At 31.8% G+C, this 21139-nt stretch overlaps 1 protein-coding gene across 3 annotated transcripts in view; it reads right to left on the bottom strand.

Moving 5' to 3' along the window:
• The window catches only part of PPDPFL (pancreatic progenitor cell differentiation and proliferation factor like), a 55012-nt gene extending 38052 nt beyond the window's left edge, over nucleotides 1–16960 (bottom strand). For 2 of the 3 annotated variants that reach the window (XR_005650191.1, XM_039850419.1), the window contains exons 1-4: nucleotides 16657–16960; nucleotides 16252–16314; nucleotides 14972–15049; nucleotides 14769–14865 (exon numbers count right to left, since the gene is read on the bottom strand). Coding sequence is in view for 2 of the 3 variants with exons in the window: in XM_039850419.1 (XP_039706353.1) it covers nucleotides 14769–14865; nucleotides 14972–15049; nucleotides 16252–16306 (230 nt within the window). In the remaining variant the exon portion in view is untranslated. Of the gene's footprint in view, nucleotides 1–11652; nucleotides 14011–14768; nucleotides 14866–14971; nucleotides 15050–16251; nucleotides 16315–16656 lie in introns of those variants that run through there. The other variant, XM_039850420.1, reaches the window with a different exon arrangement.
• Nucleotides 16961–21139: the final 4179 nt, after the last annotated feature.

The raw sequence follows: 21139 nt of genomic DNA, 5'->3' as shown, positions 1-21139 counted from the left end.
AAAATTGAAAACAAACAAACAAACAAACAAAAAACAGTAGAAAAAATAAATGCAACAAAGAGCTGGTTCTTTGAGAAGGTTAATAAAGTTGATAAACTCCTAGCTAGATTCACTAAAGAAAAAAGAGAAAGGACACAAAAAACAAAATCAGGAATGGAAGAGGGGAAATTATGACTGACATCGCAGAAATACAAAGGATCATACAAGAATATTATGAAAATGTATTTAACACCAAATTAAATAACCTAGAAGAAATGGACAAGTACTTAGAAAAATACATCTTTCCTAGACTGACTCAAGAAGATCTGGAAAATCTAAATAGACTGATTAGCAGTATGGAAATTTAAACAATCATCAAAACCTACCAAAAAGTAAAAGTCCAGGACCATATGGTTTCACCACTAAATTCTACCAAACATTCAAAGAAGATTTAATATCTATTCTCCTCAAACTCTTCCAAAAAATCAAAGAGAAGGCAATACTTCCCAACACATTTTATGAGGCCAATATTATTCTGATATCAAAACCTGGTAAAGATAACACAAAAAAAGAAAACTACAGACCAATATCTGTCATGAACACAGATGCAAAAATCCTAAATAAGATACTAGCTAACCGAATACAGTAACATATTGAAAAGATTATACAAGTAGGCTTCATCCCAGAGGCACAAGGATGTTTCGACATGTGCAAATCAATTAATGTGATACACCACATAAGCAAATAAAAAAATAAGAATTATATGATCATATCAATAGATGCAGAAAAAAGCATTCAGTAAGACACGGCATCCATTTATGATCAAAATACTTAACAAAATCAGTATAGAAGGAAATTACCTTAACATAATAAAGGCCATCTATGACAAACCCTCAGCTAACATTATACTTAATGGTGAAAAACTACAAACCTTCCCTCTAAAATCAGGAACAAGACAAGGCTGTCAACTATCGCCACTCTTATTCAATATAACACTGGAGGTACTAGTGAATGCAATCAGACAAGAGAAAGATATAAAAGGCATTCATATAGGAAATGAAGAAGTCAAAATGTCACTATTTGCAGATGACATGGTTCTCTATATAGAAAGTCCTCAAGACTCCACAAGAACACTACTAGAAACAATAAACAAATACATCAAAGTTTCTGAATACAAAATCAATGTTCAAAAATCCATAGCATTCCTATACTCTAATAATGAAGCATCACAAAAAGAAGTGAAAAAAAATAATTCCTTTTGCAATTGCTACAAAATGAAAAAAATAACTAGGAAAAAATTTAATGAAACAAGTGAAGGACCTACATAATGAAAACTATAAGACCCTATTAAAAGAAATCGAAGAAGATACAAAGAAATGGAAAGATAGTCCGTGTTCTTGGATTGGAAGAATCGACATAGTTAAAATATCCATATTACCTAAAGCATTATACAGATTTAATGCAATCCCCATCAAAATTTCATCAAAATTTTTTAAAGAAATAGAACAAAAAATCATCAGATTTGTATGGAAGCACAAAAGACCCCGAATTGCCAAAGCCATCCTGAGAAAAAAATTGAGGCTAGAGGCATCACTCTGCCTGACTTAAAATTATACTATAAAGTGACAGTAATCAAAATGGCATGGTATTGGCAGCAAAACAGATACACGGACCAGTGGAACAGAGTTGAGGTAAACCCATATTTATATGGGCAAATAATTTTCAACAAAGAAGCCAAAAACATACAGTCGAGAAAGGAAAGTCTCTTCAATAAATGGTGCTGGCAAAACTGGAAAGGTACCTGCAAAAGAATGAAACTCAACTGTTGTCTATCACCACACACCAAAATTAACTCTAAATGGATTAAGGATCTAAATATAAAACCTGAAACAATAAAATATATAGAAAAAAACATAGGAATGAAACTCAAGGACCTTGGACTTAAAGAGAATTTTATGAATTTGACCTCAAAGGCAAAGGAAGTAAAAGCAAAAATAAATGAATGGGACTACATCAAACTCAAAAGCTTCAGCTCAGCAAAAGAAATTGTCAACAAGGTGAGGAGACAACCATTCGAAAGGGAAAATATATTTGTAAGGAACACCTCTGATAAGGGCCTAATATCTAAAATATACAAAGAACTCATATGACTCAATAACAACAAAAGAATGATCCAATCAAAAAATGGGCAGAGGATCTGAACTGACACTTCTCCCCAGATGATATACAAATGGCCAACAAACATATGAAAAGATGCTCAACATTGCTAACTACTAGAACATGCAAATCAAAACCACAGTGAGATTATAGAATAGCTATAATCAACGGGACAAGTAATAACAAATGTTGGAGAGGATGCAGAGAAAACGGAACATTTGTACATTGCTGGTGGGCCTGCAAATTGGTATAGCCAGTATGGAAAACAGTATGGAGGTTCTTCAAAAAACTACGAATTGATCCACCATATGATCCAGCAATCCCTCTACTGGATATTTACCCTAAAGACTTGAAAACCCATATCCAAAAAGATATTTGCACACAGATGTTCATAGCAGGATTATTCACAGTGTCCAGGACATGGAAGCAACCGAAGTGTCTGTCCTATGGTAGATGATTGGCTAAAGAATCTGTGGAATGTATATACAATGGAACATTACTCAGCCATAAGAATAGATGAAATACTGCCATTTGTGACAACATGGATGGACCTCGAGATAATCATGCTAAGCGAAATAAGCTAGACAGAAAAGGTTGAAAATCACATGATATCATTTATATGTGGGATATAAACCTAAAAGCAACAAATAAACAGGACAAACAAACAGAGACTCATGAACATGGACTGTAGGCTAGTGGTTACCAGAGGACTATAGACTAGTGGTTACTAGTAGGGTGGGGAAGAGGGTAGGAAGTAGATCGGTTAAAGGGGTCAAATATAGAGTTTAGTGGAGGGCAAAGTGGGTAAAGAGGATCAAATATATGATAGCTGAACAAAACTGGACTTTGGGTGATAAACACACAATAGAATATACAGATATCAAATGACAATGTACACCTGAAAATTATATAATTGTATTAAGCAATGTTACCCCAATAAACTTAATTAAAACAAACAAACAAACAAACAAATAAATAAATAAAGTTATAGAAAACCAAGATTAATAATTGAACAACTCTAGTTGATATAAGTATAGTAAGCAAATGCAAACATGACTCTCAGTGGCCCACGCATTGTACACCAGCATACTCTTGAGTGTGGATGGCATATGAAACCTGTTTCTAAGAATAAAATATAACAAAAGTGACGGGTATTACTCCTGTGATTGTTATCTTATATTGCACAGATGAAGGTATTTTGCCAGTATAAATACAGTCCCTAATCACTTGCTATCAATTTAAATGAAAGATTACCTTGTATAACTATTCCACATTCATAGATACAAAGAACAAACTGCTGATTGTCAGATTGGAGATGGTTTGGGGAAATGAATAAAAAAGAGAATGGGAATAAAAAATATAAATTTGTAGTTAAAATAGTCATAGGGATGTAAAGTATAGCATTAGAAATATAGTCAGTAATATTGTAATAATTATGTATGGTATCAAATGGGTACTATATTTATCAGAGTGATCACTTTGTAAGTTATATAAATGTCTAACCACTATGCTGTACACCTGAAACTAATATAACATTGTATGTCAACTATAATTAAAATAGAAAAAAATTATTTAAAAAAAAGAAATGGACCTTTGACACATGCAACAACTTGGAAGAACTCAAGGCAATTAGTCTGAGAAAAAATAATCCAATCTCAAAAGTTTATATAATTTATATAATGTGTAACTCCATTTACATATAGTTCTCAAAATGACAAAATTATTGAGATGAAAACAGATCAGTGGTTGCCAGGTGTTAAGGATGGTAGAAAGGACAAGATATGAGTACAACTACAAAGGAGCAGCAGGAGAGAGACCTTCTTGGTGATGGACTAGTTCTGTATCTTTGAATGTGGGATAGTTATACAAGTCTACATATTATAAAATCACATAAAACTATAAACATACATTATATCAATGTCAAATTCTTTCTTTTGATATTGTTCTATAATTTTGTAAGATACAATCATTAGAGGAAACTGGGAGAAAGCCACACAGAAGCCCTCTGTATTATCTTTGTAACTTTCTGTGAATCTATAAATATTTCAGAATGAAAAGTTAAACAAACAAACAAAAAACTAATGAGGAAAAACTAGCCCCTCCAAATATTGGTATAGATGATATAATTATGATAATCACTGATATGTGAATAGCCAGACAAATCAAGAAAACCAAAAATAATATCCAAAGATAGATGCAGTAATTGAGAAAAAAATAATGTTTCATTTTAGATCATTGGAGAAATAATATATTAATCATCAAATTATGTTGAAACATCAGAGTAATTGAGAATAAAAAATGTTGAGAACATTATATCTCTTGTCAAAATAAAGTGCAGATAGAAAAAAAATAATGTGCAAAAATTGAAACTACAAAAGTTCTAGAAATATGGGGGGGATTAAAAAATATTATAAGTGGAAAAGGATTTCTGAATATTATTCCATAATATTCAGAAGTTTTATATATATATAAATATATATAATTTATATATTTAATATAATTATATAAATATATATAATTTATATATATTTATATAATTTATATATATATAAATATTATAAGTGGAAAAGGATTTCTGAATATTATTCCATAATATTCAGAAGTTTTATATATATATAAATATATATATTTATATATATTTAATATAAATTATATAAATATATATAATTTATATATATTTATATAATTTATATATATATAAATATATATAATTTATATATATATATATAAAACTTCTGAATATATATATTATATATATATTATATATATATATAGTTAAATTTTTCTACATATAAAAAATTTCTTCATGGCAAAACTCCATTAACAAAATTAATTTCAAGCAATAACCTGAGAAATCAATATGACATGTCAGATAAAAAGATTTACTGTCTATTCTTAAAATATAAAGTATTCCTATAAAAGCTATGAATACTGAGTTCAAAGTAAAGGAACCGTAGATTCTCTCTTAACAAATGAAAAACAAATGTATGTTGTTGTTTATAATAAAACTTTCAGTAGAAACTGAAAGTCATATTGAGATATGACTTTCCTAGGAGGTTAAAAAGGATCTACATTTGCTTACACATTATGTTGGCTGAGATAGGGAGCAACAGGCCCTTGCATGTATTAATATAGGGAATATAAATCATTAAAAATTTTATAGAGAGAATTTGGGGACTGCCTATTAAAATCTAAAATTAACCCTTTGACCAAAAATTTTATTTTAAGTATATATCCTACAGGATAATTATTGTACATGTATGAAATGAAATGTATGAAATAATGTTTTGGTAATAATAAAAGATTGTGAGAAAAAACTAAAACTCTGTTTATAAGCGATTATTTTTAAAAATTAGAAGCCACTTGTAACCATGGGTATCTCTACTAAGACTGATGTGGAAAGTTCTTAACTATTTTCAATAAAAATTTCAAAACACAGAATGGTTTGATAGGCATGCTACCATAAAAAATGCCCACGTTTATAGCTCTATCTATATGTCTTTTGTAATTTTGGTAAAGTATCTAAAATAATGTGAATCTGGTTTACAATTGTTTATTCAGAAAATGGGAACTTTGTTTCACTTGAAATGTACACTATATGCATATAGTGCTTATTCTAAATAAATTATTTTTTCACAAAATGCATGGTCCGGTTTCTGATTGTTAGAAGTCCCTGACAGACAAGAATCTTGTTTTATCTCTTGTTGTACTACAGGTAGCTAAAACAGTGTTATACACTTAATATAGTAAAATAGAGGTATACTTGCTTAGGAATGAGTGATCCTTGACCATGCATGTGAGCTAGGGGAAACTTCAGTCTCATGTCATGTATTGGGTTGCTGCACATCTACACACACACACACACACACACACACACACACACACACACACACTTTCTCCTCATCCTTGACCTATGGAAATGATCTCTTAGCCCCACATAAACAGTCATGGGCCTCTAGGTGAGCACAAAATTTTAACTGATTCTAATATTAGGACGTATCACCTATGTAATTCTTAGCACTGATAAAGTATTTTCAATTCTATAAGGTTTTTAAACTATTTCCTATAATTTAAAATTTTCTTGAAAATAAGATTTACCTCTGCCTGTGAGCACAACACAGCCTTGGATACAGTACACTGCAACAATGAGAGCAAATGAAATAAATTAAATAAGGGCAATTATTATAAATATGAAAACTTTGTATGAACACTTTCCAACATAAAAAGCTTTAAATATGAGTTTTGTACAATTGCTGCTAAATTTTATCCCAGTTTTAGAAGCCTTTAGGTGAGCATGGAATGTTTTAAATATTATACTTTTTAAAAGAATGTGAGAAATTGAATTCTTTCTTAAAAGATCATTTTTAAAATATAAAATACATTGTATAAAACTGTGTGTAATAATAAAACTCCCAAATAAATGTTTTCCTTTTCTTCTTTCTTAAATCCAGTTTAAATATTTCTGTTGTTCCACTTTCTTAAAGTTTACAGCCTCAGTGGTTATTTTTAACTTCAGTTTACTAATTGCTCTTCCCTTCTACCTACCTAGCCAAACTGCAAGCTTCTTTAGCAGGCATTTAGTATGCTTTAATATTCTCAGCTCTTTCATTGCAGAACAAGTGTGATTATCTGCTTGCCCTCTAGTCATTGGTAGAAAATTCTTCCTCCTTATACTTACACAAAATGAGCTTATGTGAGACTAAAGTTCAGATGAGTATCTGGCACATAGCCAATATATAATCGCTGAATGAATAAAACAAATATTGCCATTAGGATATCCTTAGCAAAGCCAGCACACATCTCCACTCTCAGTGATTCTCTTAATCTACAATGATTTAATTCACTACTGCTATTTTTGAAAATTAAAAAAAATATTTTATAGGCCAGTTATTTATATTTATTTTAACACCCATAGTGTCACAGAATCTATATGTTTTTATCTATATCTATGTATTTTTTAATTTTATATATCTATATATATTCAGATAAGCATAATATGTGTTTTATATGATAGTTGGGCAATGAAGATAAATTGAGAAAAATTATCATTCTTTTAGATTGCACTTATCTCTAACATAGGTCATGAGTGAATTAAGAACTGAAAAACAGGTAGTATATTTTAATTTAAAACAAGCAATTTTCTGTAAACATTAACATTTGAGGATGTAGAAGTCAGGCAGGACAGGTAGTGTAGGAACACTCCCTCTCCATCCAGTATATGGCTCTATAAATCTTTCCTTTCTTTAGATCTCCCCCATTGTTTTAGCCCTAGCAGAGGAGATAAGCCAAAACCAGTCTTTTCCAGCCTAGACTCCATCTTCGTCTAAGGCATGACCTTTGGCTAATTATAATATCATTATTATCTAATCTGCATTACAAATACTGCCACTCCCATTATGCAGCTGACACCATGATAGTTCCAGAAATACCATATGAAGAAGGAAAAGCAGGAATCCAGGCTCCCCGCCTACTGGGAAGAGACAACAAGGCTACATCAGCACTATGTTTTCCAGTCTCCACATTCAGAGAAAACAAAAAATTAATAACCAGCTATCTTGGTGTGACTTGCACGCTCACTCTCTTTCTCTTGAGTAAACCTGCACTACTCCCCCCTCCTTTGAATGTATACCTTAATAAATTTTGCACTTTCTTGCTTGCTATTTACCTTGCCCTTGAATTCTTTCTTGTGGAATAGAACAAGAATCTCCGACACCAGAAAAACTATAAAAGTGAAAAATTCTTCTAAATTCCAGCTCTTCCTCCAATCTTTGAAGTGGATTGATTATACATATTCAACTCCTAACCCTTTTTCATTTGAAATAACTTTTCCATATTACATGATTTTTTTCCTCAGAATCACTCACATGCTTTCTCAGGCTAATTGAGCTTTCCACATTTACAATTATAACCACAGCTAAACATAGTAGCTTGTTTCCCAAGATTTCATAAGAGGACAGCTGCAGTTTTCACCAATCTAATAAAGCATTTCTCTGCATATCATATACATATCATCAGGAGCCCTTAATAGAGAATAAGATTTTTAGGTCTTAGTTCTGGTCCATTGATTTAAGATTTCTGGAGATGGAGCTTCGCTATTTGCATTTTATCAAACTCCTGTTGATTTTTAGGCACAGCAAATTTTGAGAATCACAGGGCTACAGCTTTGCTAAGATAAATTGCTATCTCTTTAGGTAACAACCAAGGCTCTTGCAGAGCTGTTATACTGTTATAATACACTTTCAGCCTTTCTCTTTCTCTATTACCTGTCATTTTAGTTATTTAGCATTAAAGAAGTTGTTACTGACATTTGAAGAAACACAAAGTGTTTCACCTAAACACTATAAATAAATAATTGGAATAATTGGATGAAAAAAGATTTGGCAGATTGAAGTTTAATACTTTCTAGAATTTTGAAAAGAGAAAGAGTATTAGTGTTAAAGGGATTTTTCAAAAAGAAAATACTTAATGGTTACATTGAAATTAATTGACTAGTTACGGATTGGCTAAACTTTTAAAATATGTTTAAGAAAAATTAATTCACCTGCAGATTCCCAAATTTCTATTCCAGTCCTACACTGCTGCTTTGAATGAAGTCTATTTTGCTTTTGATTTGAAATCCTACTCATGCGAGTCCAGAATTCAGTACCTATTGAGTTCTTATATTCACCATCAGACTCAAATGTGCTTCTAGCTCAAGGACCGCAATGAAAGGCAACCAAACATGATAAAGCTAGGAGGATGTTTTCTACACAATAGAGAGAGCCATATGCTCTCCTTCTAGAATATTAAGCAGTATCAGCTGTAACAGGAAATAAATAGATATGTGAAATCCATTTAGGATGACAAAGAACAAAGTAATATGATCAGTTTACTTTGCGGAATTTATCTGTCTTCACTTTTCATAGTGAAATTTTGCTTGAAATTTAAATATGGATAGCTCCTAAATGTGTTTTTTAAAGATTGCACAAATATTTTTAAGGGTAGTTTATTTGAAAGTAAAATATTTGTCACTCTTCCTTGCAAATGAATTTCAAAATCTTAACCTTTAAAGTGAGTTGACATACAAATCATAGTTCCAGTAACCATTCACTCATTTGAAAACCTCTGCTAAGCACATAAAAAGGATAAAATATCTATGAAGTTCACACTCCAGTTGGCTGTTAATGAAATAATTATGATAGTACTAGGTTTAATATATTTGAGTTTACAATCTGGAGACAAATAAATTTCAAAATATCTAATTCAAAATGAAGCAAAACTTTTATATCCCACACATTTAGATAAAACTATAACAAAAATACAAATCATTTTTTTCTGAATAAATGAAATACATAATTGATTATAATGAATTAAAATGTATTTAAAGCTTGAATAAAAGTTGTTTGAAGTACCATATTTGAAACACATTATATTTTTTTACCCTCTCAACCTTTTGGAAACTAAGTAATTATACTGTAATAGCAGAAAAAATTTTGGACACCAAAACTGAAATACATTCTTCTATATAAACTATTGAGGAAGGAGAGTAACTGTAGGACTCTCCTTTTCTTGTTCTTTGATAAGAAATAGTTCTAATAAGACAAATTTTTGAAAAGAAACTAGAAAAGAATTTTTAAAATGATAGAAATTTATTTATCCATTTGGTATGAGAGGTGGGAAAAAATAATAAAGTAAAACTTACTTACCTTGTTAGTTTAGAAAATTATTTCAGAGACTGGAGACGCTTGTGAGGCTGTGCCTCACAGGACTCAAGGCATTCATAAGAACTGTGAGAGACGACGGTGATTTTACATGCATGCTGATTTTACGTGCATGCTACTTGCTATGCAGTGTGATTTTGAACAATTCATAGATCACCTTGGGAGACTTTCAGAAGAAAGTCCCCTAGACCTCACCATTTCTTATCCTGGGTTTAGTTGGAAATAAACCAAACATCGTAGACAATTTAACCTCCACTAGAAAATGCCAAATTCTTTCAAGGCAGCTGTCTCTTGACAACAATGTAACAAGAGACTGGATATACTTATTTAAAGCATGGTATTTTTTCTGGTATTTGCTGGATATACTTATTTAAAGCATGGTATTTTTTCTGTTATTTGCACTGCTATTTTTTCTCCCTAGAATACTTTTCACAAAATTGATCGCTTTTCTTCTTTCCCACTCAGTTCTCATGCCATCTTCCCAATGAGACCTTTCCTGACTATACCAATTAAAGCAGACTTCCCTCAACCTCTGTCATATTTCAATCGCTCTTGCCCAAAATACTTTGTTTTATTTGCTTTATAGCACTTATCACTGTTTGAAAAATGTTTTCTTTTATTAATTTAGTGTTTACTCTTCACTGAAACATAACACTTCTTGAGAGAGCCACTTCTAGCTAAAGAGCCATTGTCATTCATTTGACAAATACTTGTTGATATGTCAGATTCTGGGTATAAAATGTTGCGTATAGCATGCATGATCCTTGCCCTTGTGTAGTTTATAGTGCAGTGGGGAAAACAAATAACTAGACAAACAAATGTAAAATTATAACTGTAGAAGTGCTAAGAGGACGAGAAAAATGGGCTGAGAGCCTATAATAAAAAATCTAATTTAGTTAAGTAGATGGGAGGTTTCTTTGAGGAAGAGACTTTTGAGCTAAGATTTAAAATATGAGTATGTATTAAGTGAAGACTCTAAGCTGAGGGAAGAGTATACGAAAAGGCCCTGTGGCAAGAGGAAGGATGATGTATAGGAAGGACTGAGAACAAAGGCTGATGTAACTGGAACACGGGAGCTGAGGGGAGCAAGATACAAGAACAGATTATAGAGATCTGCATCAGCTAGAGTATGTGGAGATTTGAGAGTTATGACTTTATCCTGAGAAAAATAAAATTTATGAATATTGTGGGTGTGTGAGTATGTTTATGTATGTATTCACAGGAGAGTTTTATCAGATTTGTGTTTTATGCAGATGATCGTGACTAATCCGAAGAGGACATTCAAATAAGATCTAAAAAGGGGTATATGAATGTGATGGCAGTATTCCTCAGGAGAAATGGTGAAAGTTGAGATTCAGGTAGTGTTGGTAGAAAAGGAAGTAAGTAGGTAGATACAAGAAATATAAAAAAAATAAATAAAACTGAAAAGTACTTGGTATTGGATTGACTATGAGAATATCAAGATTAACTTGCTACTTGTTTGAGCTGATTAATGATATGGCCATTCTCTGAGAGAGGAGAAACTACCAGAAGATATTGTAAGGTATTAGATCATGAACTAGGCTTTGACACATTTGGTTGAAGAATATGAACGGGAGGTTGGATAAATTAGGATTCTTTACATTTCTTAAATTTCTATGAGTTAGAAGTTCAGCTCTACTCCATTCAACCTGAACGAAGATTTCCCATTGTCTCTCTTTCATAGCAAATAGAATTCTGCAATTTTGTATCCCACAACCCTAACTTGTACAGAATATATGAAGCACCAAATAGTCTTAAATTCCAAATAGAGAAATTTTGCTCTACTGCAAATTGCTGAATTGGCCGTTGATGTTTTATTGATAAAGGATATGGGGATCAATAACTCAGAACCTGCTATCAAAATCATATCTCAAAAATAAAATAGTGAATCTCAACATATAAATTCACAGAACCTGGGCAGAAATTATCAAAACCTGGTCATATTTAATACAGACATCCTAGCCAAGTCAAATAATATATTATAATATCATACTAAAATGATCATAGCACATCTAAAGTCATTTGGAGTTATAACACACCTTTAACATATTTAAACGTCACTATTTATTATGTACCCAATAGGCAACAGAGCCAGGCAGGAAATATTTTAGCTAAAATCACAGTTATGTTGAGACCTATGTGTGTGTTACTTTTTAAAGTACCTGACTGTAGGAAAATTACATTAGAAGCAATTAACTAGAATTTACTCAGAAAAAAAACATTTTGTTCTCTTTATTTTTATCATCTTAATTCTATAGAAATTCAGGGGTAGTATGCAGGAATACGTTACTTTTTAAATTATTTTATAAGAACTCACATTAACATTACTTTTCAAGAATATTCCTTTTTTGTTTCTAGAATTTCTACCCTCTGTCTGTCTGTCTGTCTATCTATCTATCTATCTATCTATCTACCTATCTATCTATCATCTATATCTATCTATCATCTATCAATTATCTATCTATCATCTATCATCTGTCTACCTACCTGTTGATCATCTATCTCTCTAAACTCACATATATATGTGTGCATCTGCATTAACTACTCTAAAATGCTTAATAACTATATGGTCATGATAATATGTTTGATTTAAAATCCTATGTAAAATTCAACTACCTTAAACAATAACTTTCAGCAACAGTAACACTAAACTAATACAAAAGCAACAATTTTGATGCTTTTGGGAAATTTATTATATAACCTAATCAAGCAATGTCTTCACATATATATTGAGTAGTTAAGTAAGAAGAAATTTGTTGATAATCTTAAAATAAAACTAAAGCATCTCAAAATTTACCATTTTGTTTTATATTTTTATCTCAATTTAAAAATTATAAATGAAAACAACAACCAGAAAAGCAATAATATGTAAACAATGATATGCTATTGAGCCAAAGTGATATTTGAGTTCCTTCATTGACAGCAAAGTGATGGAGGGCCACAGAATTGAAGGAATGTATGTCCCATTTGGAAAGTATATTAAATGGTCAATAATGTTTATCATAGAGAATGGTTAGTCTTAATATTTTCTCATAGTTATGTAGTTGAATAAGAAGATAGTTCTACTAATAAACAATCATGTATATTCTAGGGAGTGTTTAATGCAACATTAGCTACAAAATACTGTAGAAATATCTACCTCTGAGTAAGTTCAGCATCCTTAATTTCTAAGCATAGCATCTTGCATTGGAAAATATCTGCAAGTATATAGAAACTTTTCAATTGAAGCACACTAAGTATTATCTACCCAATATTGAGGAAATTAGAAATTATTCACATTCAGAAAATCATTCCAGTGCTCCTTTATAAATATATTTATTTTTCTAATTATACACAAAAATTGGTCTTATTAGAAAATTTGAGAAGATACAGAAAAAATATAAAGAAGAAAATGTAAACCAACCAAAATCCCATCCTCAGAAACAGCCAGTTACTTTTGTGTTATATTCCCTTCCAATCTATTCTTATGCATATATACATTTCAATACAACTAAAATCAAACCAAATATAGATTATCCTGCTTTTTTCACCTAACATTGCATCATCATAAGTTTCTGTGTTGTTAAATATTGTTTAAAATCATGAATTTTAAAGGCTACACAATAACCATTTGATTAGATGTACAGTAACGTATCTAACAGGTAATAGGTATGTTTGCTATTTCCAGTGTTCATGATTAAAAATAAAATTTTGCAACTCTTTTACATGTTTGAATACAATGCCCTTTAAACTATTATGTTAGGCACCAATGCTTGTTTTAAGGTATGATAAGTCATTCAACAGACATAGAGTCTTACAAACTAAAAAAATAAATAAATAAAACTTTTAATTTTTTTTTCGGAAAAATAATATGGATAATGAAAAAGCTACTACATTTGAAGACTCATTACTTTAAAAGAGCATGTGCTTCTAAAACATGCTTTTCTAATATTCTCCATGAAGCTGATACCATTTACATCAATAGTCTTAGTTTTGAAGAAAATGTTTGAACTTTCATAAATGGCTGCTGTGATCATGTCTAAAAAAAGATTTCAGGCAGATTTTTGTCTTCTTACAATGTAGAAAAGTCATCTAGAATAGCTCAATGCTGAAAGGTCTGATTCACATTTGTAGCAGGTAGAGTTATTTTGATTGTCAGAATCAACAATTAGTACTATATAAAATAAACAATATTCATTGAATTACAATATAAAAATAATTAGCTGAGAAATGCTTATATGTAAGTTAGATTGCCTTTATAGTCAAAGTAAACTAGAAAATAAATGAAACATAGATAATTCAAATCAATATACTTGATAAAGAGAGTAAAGAATATATCTTTTCAAAAATTAGTCTTATTTTAATTTTAAAAAGTATCAATATTTAATTGATTCTATTTTAAATTTATTATACATGAAAAATTAATCAAAACTCATGTTTTAACATTAGAGTCTATGAACTCTATCATTATTTATTATTTTTATTTCATTTAGTAGCTGGTTATTAGTATTAGTATTAGTCATTGTATAAAAACAATAAGTACTTTGAAAAAACCAGCAGTGGGACTAAAGTAGGTTGTTTAGGACAGCAACTGAATAGTTGTTATTTGTTTCCTGAAGGTATTGAAAAAACACACTTAGAATCTTGACTCTGATTATCAATCAGTGCCCCTTGCCAAAGAAGGATTAAAATTGGCATATGACTTTTTAATCACTCTCTAGTAATAGAAAGAGAGTGCGCTGACTGATGGCTAACTAGAATGAAAGAGCAACTAATTTTTTCCTCCCCATCCCACAAGTATGCTTTGTAAAAAGCCTTCACCATCCTCAAAAAATAACTGTTTTATTCTTATTTGTCAACATAATAATTACTACATACATTGTTTCATTCACTAAGTAAGAAATATTCTTATTAGAAAAGGCTGAAACTTACCCATTGGCAGACACTTCTTTTCTTACATTTGAAAGCACAGGTTCAAAATAAAAAAAGAATTTAAACCACCAGGTGGATTCTGCCAGTTCAGGTAACCCTATCAAATAAAATTTATATTCCTCTCTTATCAAACACACTTGAGATATTAAAAACAAATAAACAAAAATAATGAGGGTGCTACTAATAAGAAATAAATCAAATACCTTGCTGAGATTTGTCCTCATCTATGAAATTAACAGAGTCAGAACCAATAAGAGAGCTAATTGAAGAAATACTTGCCCCTATAGAGAAAATAAATGATAATAAATGAACAAATACATGACAAGCAAACACACACATATTATTTATCTCTAATCTCTCAAGTAGTATGATTTGAAATGATTTACTATTTACTTCTGGCTCATAAATTTATGAATTGAAAAATTAAATAAAAGTCTTCCAGAATAAGGCATATTACATTCTTTATCAATACAATATATTATTTTCCATGATGGCTCTCCCACTCCCCATAAGTACAGTTATAAAATTTAAAATATGCTACAAATGTTACATTAAAAATCTTAGGAAGTACAAATCAAGAATTATTACATGTATGTACTTAAATAGCTTACATAAGCTATCAAATTCAGAAATAAAGAAATTATTTTTTTAAAAAAATAAACTATTTGTCTTATCATACTTGTATTTGAAACCCATCACTCTTTTAAAAAGATTAGAATATAAAAATAACTTCTGTAGATATAATAAAACCAAGTAAATGAGTATAGTTTAACCTTGTTGTAACAAGAATAAATCAACAGATATTTCTAACTCTTAAAAATAAGAGTTTTTTTTTATATATATAATGCTGGCATATTTTCAATAACTGATACTTTGGTTTTAAAATAATCATTTAATTTAATGACATTTCTGAATTTTCTTTAAGAAGCTACAGTTTTCTATTAAACTATGAATACTTACAGATAAATAGATAAAAATAAAACTGACTCGATACATGCAATAAATGCTGATATATTATCCATAGCAGTAAATGGAAGTCAGAAAACCCCTGAAACATAATCATGCTATCCTTGTTTTTCTAAGGAATAAATAATACTTTATTTATATAAAACTATCAGTTTTTAATGTATCTTATTAAATGCAAGGTATTATAATTAAACATAATTATAGAATCTAAGCTGATTTTCACTTTTTTATGTTAATGGCTCCATCAATACAACATAACACAGTTAAAACAATACATCAATACAACATAACACAGTTAAAACAAAGAGATGAGAATTCCTTGATAATAGTGATTCAGAGAGGTCAGTTCCTATTTTTGATTCTGATGAGTTCTATTCCTATTTTCTTCACTGTCACAAATAGTTGTTGGTGTTTTCCCTTAAGTTTTGACCAGGACATGATACATAAGTTACTAATATCTCACAGACACCTCAAAACATATCCTCTAGGTATATCTTCTAATGATGATACAACTTACTTCGATAATACTGATTTTGGGCCAGAAGGCAACCAACAGAGGGTACTGATGCCATTGCTTTCCCTGTGAGCAAACATCAGAGAGATCATGAACAACAGTCTGAGAAAAAGTGACCAGGAAAGAGAAGTCGATATTAATAACATGGAATTTTCTTTTCTTCTTTTCCATATGAATAATATTTTTTTTTGTGAAGCAACATAATTCAATACCATGTAGTAAATATCTAATAAAAAGAATTAAAAAGTTTACACAAAATTATAACCAAATATATTGCAATCTTTTTTTATATTTAGAAAAGCAAGGAAAAAAGATATATCCAAATTCAACGTCCGCAACTTATTTCACCTGAAACAAATCTAAAGGGTAGAGAAAAGATATTAACACAGCTTTGATATAGTCACTCACCTATTTGTTTTCTCCAATTTGTTCTTTTAAAATAAAGATAATTCTAAAATTTTCTCAGAAACTGCAGTTTGAAACAATCAGTTTTAGTGATCCAAGACAGACTGTGTTGCCCAGCAGGTCAGGAGACTCTTTGCAGTAACTATGAGTGTGGTCTGGGATCCCTGAGCATACCTTATATTTAGAAGACTGAAACAGGATCTGTGTGTAAACACAGGCCAGTTGGGCACACAGCCAACCAGAGGAAGTGTGAGGAAGCTCTCTGCCCTTGACCATGTCAGCGTGCCAAGTATTGCTGCATGCAGTAAGGATGAACTTGGCCCAGATGTTGTTTTGCACTTTTCCTCTGTAAGGTCACAGCTTATAACTGCTACTTTCTACAGAGAGGGAGGTAAGAGCCATATATACTCTCAATATTGAATACAATCACACATTCTGGGAGAAAGTACCATTCTGAGCTGTACAGGGGGCACTACAGAGAGGCTGCAAGACAGCTGGGGGAATGGACATACAAGGGTATAAATCATGGGTGTAAAGAGAAATAATGTGATTTTATCACATTATGTTAATATTATTTATTGATACAAAAGCAAATTTTTATTCTAATTTTTAGTAATATTTCTTATATAAACTATTCTACCATTTTATAAACAGTTTACCCATGTGGCTTCTTTTTATATTGAGGGAGGATCCTCTCAATTGTTCTTTCAATTTATTTGGTGGCTATTGGTTTTATCAGTTTATATCAATTTTGGTAATGTAACATTACTATAAAATTATATCAACTAGGTTCAAATTTATTCAAAACATTTATTTTAGTATCCCATTATGGTTCTATTTAAAAGTCTATTCCACCTGGTTATGGCTCCTTTATGTTGCTGGTATTATTTATTTTTCTTTTTCTCCTTTTTTCTTTATTAGTACTGTTGAAGGTTTCTTTATTAAATTATTTCTTTCAGAGAACTATTTGGCCCCTTTGCTTCTTGATTTTATATTTTATTATTATGTCTTGATTTTATTCTTCTTCCTTTTACTTACTTTAGAATTATTCTGAGTGTTATTTATTTCAAAATACTTTGTAATTGCCATTATAATATTTCTTGAACATTTAAATTATTTAGAAATGTTTTTTACTTTCCATATGTAAACATTTTTAAAAACTGTCATTAATGATTTATAAATTCACTGTACTGTATTGTAAAGAGAGAGTGTTTGAGAATTCCAGTCAAGATGGTGGAGTAGGTAAACCTGTGCTTGCCTCCTCTCACAACCACATTGAATTTATAGCTAAATTACACAGCTACGATTATTGAGAATCACCTGAAGTCTAGCTGAACAGAAGTCCTATAACTAGGAATATACAGAAGAAGCCACATCAAGATTGGTAGGAGGGGCAGAGGCTCACAAAGGACTTGTCCCACACTCATGTGTATTTGTTAAAAATCAAGAGGGATATCTTGGCTGTGGATGTTTTCCCTGAGAAGTGAGAGGTCCAAGACCATCATCAGGCTCCCCATTTCAGTGGCCCAGTGCCAGAAACAGAAGTCCCCATAACTTCTGGCTGTGAAAACCAATGGAGATAGTGACTGAGTGAGACGAAAGGCTGCTGAAGTACCAGGGGCTCCTCTTAAATGGCACATGAATAAACTGACTCACTAACAGACTCATTATCTCTGAGCTCCAATGCTGGAACAGCATCATGAAAGTGCTAAGGATGTACAGAGAGGAACTAAATTGTCTGGCTTCAGAGTGAGGGCTGGAGGAGCAGCTTTCTCCCAAACAGAAATACTGGCAGAAACCTTTGTTCCTTCACTGAGCCTCTTCTCATCCAGCATGCAGACTCAGGCTGCCACCATATCTGAGTCTCCATCAACCTGGCTGACATTATTCACCCTGTCCTGGTGATTCCCTGAGACTCCATCCTACCCAATTTGTGGGCCCACCCAAGCTGCTTCCAGTAGCTTTTCCATACAAATGGCCTATCTTAGTTCATTTTGTGAACTTTCTTAAAATCTCTCAAAGGTTCACAAACCTGGCCAGCTTCAGACCACACCAGAGCACCACCCAACTAGTTCCACAAATGACACACCCAAAGGACACACTAGGAATGTGCCAGAGCCCTGCTAAAGGGAATCTTCCACCATAGGATCAGCCCCTGTACAACAGCTTCTTCACTTTAGTCACAGCCAGTCCTCTCAATCAATCAGCCTCTAAGGATCAATCCCTTTGATTGATGTGCCAATAGCAACCAGGGCTCAGCCACAGCAGAAGGGCATATACAACCTACACAAAGGGCACCCCTGGAGCACCCAACTCAGGTGACTGGTAAGACTGTGCTACTGGGCCCCACAGGACACTTACTTTATAAGTCTACTCTACTAGGACCGGGAGCTATAACTTCTCTACCTAATACACAGAAATAAACACAGGGAGGCAACCAAAATAGGGGAGACAGAGAAACATCCCAAATAAAGAACAGAACAAAGCTCCAGAAAAAGAACCAAACAAAATGAAGACAAAGAATCAACCAGATGTAGAGTTCAAAACACTGCTTATTATGATGCTCAATGATCTCAGTGAGAATTTTAACAAAAAACCAGGAAACATAAAAAGGGAGACAGAAAACATAAGAAAAAGTCTGAAATGAAAAATGCAAAAACTGAAAGGAAGAAACATTGGAGAAAACCAACAGTAGATTCAATGAAGCAGAGGACTGAATCAGTGATTTAGAAGAAATGGTAACAGGAAACAAGAAAAAAAAAAAAGAAAAAAATCAGAAAATGAGGATTGTTTAAGAGGATAGTTTAAGGAGCCTCTGGGACGACATCAAGTGTACTAACATTTACATCATAAGGGTACCAGAAGGAGAAGAGAGCGAACAAAGAATTGAAAACCAATTTCAAAAAATAATGACTGAAAATTTCCCTAATCTGGCAAAGGAAATAGACATTCAAGCACAGGAAGCTCAGAGAGTTTAAAATATGATGAAACCAAGGAGGCCCACGCCAAGACACATCATAATTAAAATGTCAAAGCTTAAAGACAAAGAGAGAAACTTTTCAGGCCAGAAGGGATTGGCATGAAATATTCAAAGTGATGAAAACCAAGAACCTACAATCAAGACTATTTTACCCAGAAAAGCTATCACTTAGAATCAAAGGACAGATAAACAGCTTCCCAGACAAGAAAAAGCTAAAGGAGTTTATCACGACCAAACTAGTATTACAAGAAATGTTAAGGGACTTCTTTAAGAAGAAAAATAATAATAAGATAAAAAATATAAATAATAAAATAGCATAACTACATATTTATCAGTAATTACTCTAAATGTAAATGGATTGAATGCTCTATTCAAAAGAAATAGGGTGGTCAAATGAATAAGAAAACAAGGCCCTTACCTATGCTGCCTACAAGAGACTCACTTCGGATCGAAAGATATATACAGACTGAAAGTAAAGGGATGGAAAAAATGATTTCATAAAAAATAGAAACAAAAAAATGCTGGGACAGCAATACTTATACCAGACAAAATAGACTTTAAAACAAAAGCTATGACAAGAGACATAAAAAGACCCAGTAATTCCACTTCTTGGTATATTTCTGAAGAAACACAAGACAAGACTTCCAAAAGACATCTGCTTCTATATGTTCATTGCAGCATTATTTATAATAGCCAAGATATGGAGGCTACCTGGGTCTGCATCATTGGATAAACAGATACAGAAGAGGTGGCACATATATACAATGGAATATTATTCAGCCATAGAAAAGAATGAAATCTTGCCATGTGCAACAACATGGTTGCACCTAGATAGTATTGTGCTGAATGGAATGAGTCAGACAGAGAACAAATGCCATGTGATTTTACTTATACGTAGAATCTGGAGAACAGGATAAATGAACAAACAAAAAAGAAACAAGCTCATAGATACAGAGAACATTTTGGTTGCCAGATTCAAAGCGATTGGAGAGATGGGCAGAGTGGGGAGGACAGTAACAGGTATGAATTGGTAATTACAAAATAGTCATGGGGATGTATAGTATAGCCTGAGGCATATAGTCAGTAGTATTATAACAACTATGTACAGTGTCAGATGGGTACTGGATTTATCCGGGTGATCACTCATAAATTATACTAATATCTAAGCTCTGTGTTAAAAACCTGAAACTAAGATAATATTGTATGTCAACTATAATTGAAAAATAAAATATTTTTTAAAAGAGAAAAAAATAATTTTTATTCATTCTTTTAAATATTTTGTGGAAATGGCTGTTTGTACACACAGACACAGGAAAAATCCCCAAGACTGAAAATCTACTTCCATAAGAAGCAGGCTGGCCACTCCCATCTAGTAATTAATGGAGTTTATTAAGGGAAACTTACATATGAGGCCCGTCATGGTTGGCTGCTAGAAGAAATGAATCCCCATACCTCATGGTATGCACCAGAGAATTATATGGGATAAAGGGGGCAAATAGTCAGAGG

This window comes from Pteropus medius, unplaced genomic scaffold, assembly GCF_902729225.1.
Source record: "Pteropus medius unplaced genomic scaffold, Ma_sr-lr_union100, whole genome shotgun sequence".
Lineage (NCBI taxonomy): Eukaryota > Metazoa > Chordata > Mammalia > Chiroptera > Pteropodidae > Pteropus > Pteropus medius.
Note: the sequence above shows the minus strand (reverse complement) of the source record. Positions and strands in the feature narration are given on the sequence as shown.